The following is a 5968-nucleotide window of genomic DNA, read 5'->3' on the forward strand; positions in this document are numbered from 1 at the left end:
AAAATCATCGGTTGGACACATGGTCCTGCCAACTGTACCCCATGATCCGAGTAGGGACTTGTTATAAAAGGCATCAAGACTAGACTCAGAGGCACTAGATATCATCTAAGGCCTTGTAGACACGCAGCTTGGGCCTTCTACATAGTTAATGACATTTCGAAATGCTCTTGTTGATCGAGTTCATGTCTCCTGCTGCCAGACCAATTCATCTACTGACTTCTTGGTCTGACAGCCCAGAGACATACCAAAGTATGTAAAGCTCTCTGTGACTTCAACGTCCTTACCGGAAACGTGTATTGACTGTATGGGTTCCCCTAACAGGCCCCCTAAATTCTGAATCTTGACTTGGTCAAGGAGACCTTTAGGCCCAAGGGCTTTGCCTCATTGGCAAATGCATGAAGAACCACCACCAGTGATTCCAAAGACTCAGAATAGCAACATCATCGACAAAGTCAAGGTCTGTGATCTTGATATTGCCCAATAGTCAATAGTCACAATGATTCGAAGTGTGGCCTAGCCAAGAGTGAATCCAGACAGCTCTGGTCTATGGTGCTTTAGTAAGGTGGTCACGGATCCGTTTCAGAAGAGTGTGGGCGAAAACCATACCTGGTATACTGAGCAGTGTGATGCCACTGGAATTGCTACAGTACCATCAATCCCCTTCCCTCTACCAGAGAGGGATGACCACACACTTCAACAGGTCAGGGGGAATGGAACCAGACTGTAGCTGGTAGTCAAGACCGTATGCAAACCCCAAATCATAGGTTCACCCCCAGCTTTTGGCAGTTCAGCAGGGGTATCACATATGCTTGCAGCATTCCTACCCTTCAGCTTAGATATTGTCTCCTTAACCTTAGTTAGGGTAGGAGGTTCCTCACTGATGGGTGGGTCCAGGACAGGTATTGTAGTAACACTGACATCCAGACTGATTGCTTGAGGGTTTACCTGGTACAGCTGTTCAAAATACTCAGCCCAACGTTCATGTATCCCAACAACTGTTATGGTCTGTCCATCCACTGAGTGGACTGCAGTCACCTGCAAGGACGGCTTAGAGTTCAGTTTTCTCAGGCCTTGGTAGGCAGGGTGTAGATCATTTACCAAGAAATAGCCTTCAACCTTCTCAGCAAAGTTCTTGACGAACTGTTCCTCATCCCTTCTTAACAGTGTCTGATTCTTGTGCACCAGGGAACAGCACAAGTCTTGATTTTCATTCAGCAGAGCAACGTGCCTCTGTGGCCTCCAATGTCTCCAGTGAGATGAAATTCTGCTTTGTCCTTGGGCGTTCGCCAATGGACTCCTGTACTGCATTGAATGTTTTGCGCTTGAAGGCCTCCCACAGAGCTACTAGGTCCATCAGGTTTTCGAGTTCTGTGAACTGATCAGAGACTGCCATGGTGGACCTTCAGGCACACTCCCTTAATCTGTCAAAGTGAAATACCCTAGAGTGGTCACTAGAGGTGGACCTGTAGCCACAACCAGCTTATGTTCAGTGCCACAGAATGCTGGTAAACCCTGCATTTCTGAAGGACCCTCCATTAACCCAATGCCGTCGGGGAAAATGAACAAAAAATGGGGAAAATGCTGTGCCCATTTTCTATATTTTTTGTGAAATGTCTGCTCATAGATGGCTCTGCTAGTGCTTAGCCACAAAGGAGTCAATTAATAGACCTTGTGACCATACGCACTGACACGAATGTGGTCAATCTCCTTGGCCACAGTACCTATATCGCTTTACCATGTCTAATGCTGCTGGTTAGAGCACTGATGCCAGGAGCCAGAAATCCTTCACTGCTGGGATCAGCAACCGAGCCATGGAGATTGACAGACATCTCGTACCACCTCGATCACAACTGAATGCTGCATTGAAGTTGACCAATACAATGTGAATGTCTTGCTGGGGACATTTGTCTGCCACAGATGTGAGTTTAACATAGAATTTCTCTTTCTCATCAAGTTTGCAAACATCGGTAGCAGCGTACACAACAATAAGAGACATAATATGCTCATCAACTCGTGTTATATCTACTACTGAGGATTGAAGTTGGCTGGAGATGACTATGGCTACTCCCCAAAAACGATGACCATCACCCCGGCCTGAACAGTAGTAGGTGTACCCACCCATACTGATTGTGCCACTGCTAACTCTTCTCACTTGTGAGAGGGCACCTCTGCCACCCCAACCAATGCTACCTCATACTTACTTATTCCACCTGACAGAGCGCAGGCGGGATAAGTAATTTCTGTACCCATCCAGCTTCCCAGCAGTCGCCTTCCCACTGGGACCCACAGCCTGCCTCACTTGCTGGGTAAGAGGGGTAGTACCCCTCCCTCCAGCATTTCCATTTACATGGTTAGTTGTTGGAGAGTTTTAGATTTATGAATATATATATAATTATATATTTATATACACAAAGGAGTGTGTGTGTATGTATGTGTTTGTGTAGGTGTGTGTGTGAATGTGTAAGTGTACACACACACACACACATACACACATATATATGTATGTGTATATATGTATACATATATAAGCATATATAAACTGTATATATATACACATATATATAAACTGTAAATGTAAATATATATATATACTGTATATATATACATATATAAATACAGACGAATATATATATATATATATATATATATATATATATATATATATGTGTGTGCGTTTGTGTACGTGTGCGTGCGTGTGCGTGTGTGTATGTGCATTTATATGTATACATATATATATGAATATATATCTATATCCATTTACACACACACACACACACACGTGGGTGTATATATATGATGTATGTGTGTGTGTGTTTGTGTGTGTTCATGTCTATGTGTGTGTGTGTGTATAACGTGTGTGTGTGTGTGTTTGTGTGTTTGTGTGTGTGTGTAATATGTGTGAGTGTGCGTGTGTGTGTGTAATATGTGTGTGTGGGCGTGTGTGCGCGCGCGTGTGTGTATGTTTGTGTGAGAGAGAGAGAGAGAGAGGCGCGTGGGCAGCGAACCGCAGCTGTCTAGCTGTTATAAAACCCGCCGTCAGGTCTGGAAGGCACGCAGTTCGACCAAAGATTCAACCCTTAACATGGCTTCTGCTATGTTATTCGCCGCGTTCCTTGGCGTCTGGATCGCCTGCGCCGCCGCCGTGAGTAGGGGATGTGAATGCTTTTTCGTGTGTGTGTGTGCGTGTGTGTGTGTGTATAAATGAATAAATGAATGCATAAAAATATATATATGTATGTATATATGTATACACACACACAGACACACACACGCACACACACACACACACGCATATATATATATACATATATGTATATATGTATATGTAAATATATACATACATATATACATACATATATATGTATAAATATGTATATTTAGTAAATATATTTAAATTATATTAATGTATATATATACATTAATATACATATATATGTGTATATTTATATATATATAGGTATATAAATATACCTATATATATATTACATATATACATATATATAAATACACACACATATATATATATATGTATGTCTATATATACATATGTATATACATAAATATATATAGACGGATACATACATATGTATACACACACATATATATGTATATATACATATATATGTATATGTATATATAAACAAATAAATATAAATATTATATATATACATATATATACATATATGTGTGTGTGTGTGTATGCACATGTATATATATACATATATATACATATACATATAGATGTGTGTGTGTGTGTGCGTGTCTATATATATATAGACACACACACATATATATTGAGACGGACATCCACATGATAGGTATATATGTATATATGTATGTATAAATATTTATTTATCTATCTATCTATCCATCTATTTATATCTCTCTCTCTATCTATCTATCTATGTATAATTTTGAAATAATTGCAGCGGGAAATATATTACCAGCCAATTAATCGCACTCTTTTTTGTTTCCAATTCAGTCCACTAATCTTATATTTCTGTTTTTCCAGTATTGTGACACATACACGGCCTTGTCGGGAAAATTTTATAGCCCAAACTATCCATCTAAATATTGGAACAGAATGAGATGCAATTACACTTTTGACACTGGCTATCCGATCATCATCAACTGTCCGGAATTCGTCCTTCAGAGTCGGAGGAGAGGCCTCTGTGGGAGAGATTATTTCAAGATCAGTGACGCTGGCACAGAAACTTCCTTCTGTGGGACGACAGGGCCTTCAAACTATGTGTCGACAGGAAGCCTAGTTACTGCCGAGTTTAAGAGTAATAAAAGAATCAGGAAATATGGATTCAGTTGTACGTATGAGAGCATTGTTGACACAACTACGATAGAGACAACAACCCCTCAGGAAACCACAACCCAAGCGTCAGCCCTAATGACTACGGCAACTAGCCTCTATAATTCGAACACTTGCTACACGAGTCAAAGATCCACGTGTGGGTGTTCCGTGACGTACGCCGATTCGGAGTTCTACACGTCTGTCGTGGGCGACGTCCGTATTGTCGCGGCCAATGGCATCCCGGGCCACGTGTATGAAGTGGGACAGGAAAATGCCAATCCCAACAACGCTTGCCCTCACGAGGTGTACATGGCGGTGCCCAAAAATCCGGTAAAGGGTAATACTTACGCGACCTACGGCATGGGCCCTGTCGGCATCTCCACCTCCGGCGCCTACTTTTACAACCACCTCAGCTCACCCAGCGGGGACACGGCCGTCTTCAGCGAGGGAGAAAGTTTTGACACGTGCAGTGGCCACAGCGACATGTTCTGCCGTTACCACTATCACATGCAGCCTTCCTGTATAGCAGAAGCAGGTTCTTGTACCCTCGTAGGGTACATGAGAGATGGTTTTTCCGTGTATTCCTCCTGCCTTCGTGATTCAGGATCCGACTACCTGAGGAGCTGCTACCAGGACAACGGGACCGGCGACGGCAGCCACACCAGCCACTTCACCTTCAACCAAACGGCCTACGACAGCGGCGACTGCGACCTCGACATGGCCAACGGATACACCTTTTCCGACGATCGCGGTTATGCTTACATATTCACCGAAGACTATCCTTTCATTATGACGGGCTACTATGGCACAGAGATTGCAAATATCTGCTATCTCGAGGACGCATGAGGACTCATATTGGCCTGACCTGCGGTTGCATATACACGAGTTATGCATAGGCCTATATTGAAGTGATATGAAAATTTAAATTACAGACTATGGCCTTCAGTTTGTCTGTGATGTAAATCTGTATAAAACACGAAAAAAGTTAAACAACTTGAATAAATTTTGATGCATATTAAATAGTATCCTTTGATATATACAGACTCCATTATCACGTTTAAAGACCAATTTAGTCTTGGCACATATCTCTCATCACCATTTTAGCAGTTGTGGTTCCCAGGTAATCTATAACTGTGATCGGAATCAATGAAACTAATCAATGAAATTATGCATTAAATTCATGTGCAATGTATATATGTATATATCTACCTATATGTTTACGTATTTGTATTTTTAATTGCACTCGTATGAAAGCAAACACAGACACACACACACCGACACAGACACACACACACACATACACACACGCGTGCGCGCGCGCGCGAAGAAAGCATAAATCGTCCACAATAGCAGTACAAATTAGGAGACGCAGTATTAAACAGAGCAGATAGGGAAAAACACCTTGGAAGGTCCATAAAATGCTAGTGCTAATTGCCAACAAGGAAAGGGCATTCGTGTATGTGGACGAAGATCTAGAGTACGGTGCAGTGGTATGAAGTCCATTCTTAAAAAAATGATACAGACAAACTGAAAAGAGTTCAGACAGAAGCCACACAATGGGTACCTGACCTAAGAGACATGAGCTACGAAGATAGACTACAGAAAATAGGACTTACTACTGTGGAATAAAGAAAGGAAAGGGGTGACTATGCTATTCAACTATGT

The 5968-nt window shown here is 41.8% G+C and overlaps 1 protein-coding gene across 1 annotated transcript; it reads left to right on the forward strand.

The window, feature by feature from the left end:
* The first annotated feature begins 3006 nt into the window (after positions 1 to 3006).
* LOC125032759 lies at positions 3007 to 5495 on the forward strand. The gene is made up of 2 exons (XM_047624081.1): positions 3007 to 3142; positions 4013 to 5495. The coding sequence occupies exons 1-2, from the start codon at positions 3083 to 3085 to the stop codon at positions 5147 to 5149; spliced, it is 1197 nt and encodes a 398-aa protein (XP_047480037.1). The 5' UTR covers positions 3007 to 3082; the 3' UTR covers positions 5150 to 5495.
* Positions 5496 to 5968: the final 473 nt, after the last annotated feature.

Source organism: Penaeus chinensis, chromosome 15, assembly GCF_019202785.1.
Source record: "Penaeus chinensis breed Huanghai No. 1 chromosome 15, ASM1920278v2, whole genome shotgun sequence".
NCBI lineage: Eukaryota > Metazoa > Arthropoda > Malacostraca > Decapoda > Penaeidae > Penaeus > Penaeus chinensis.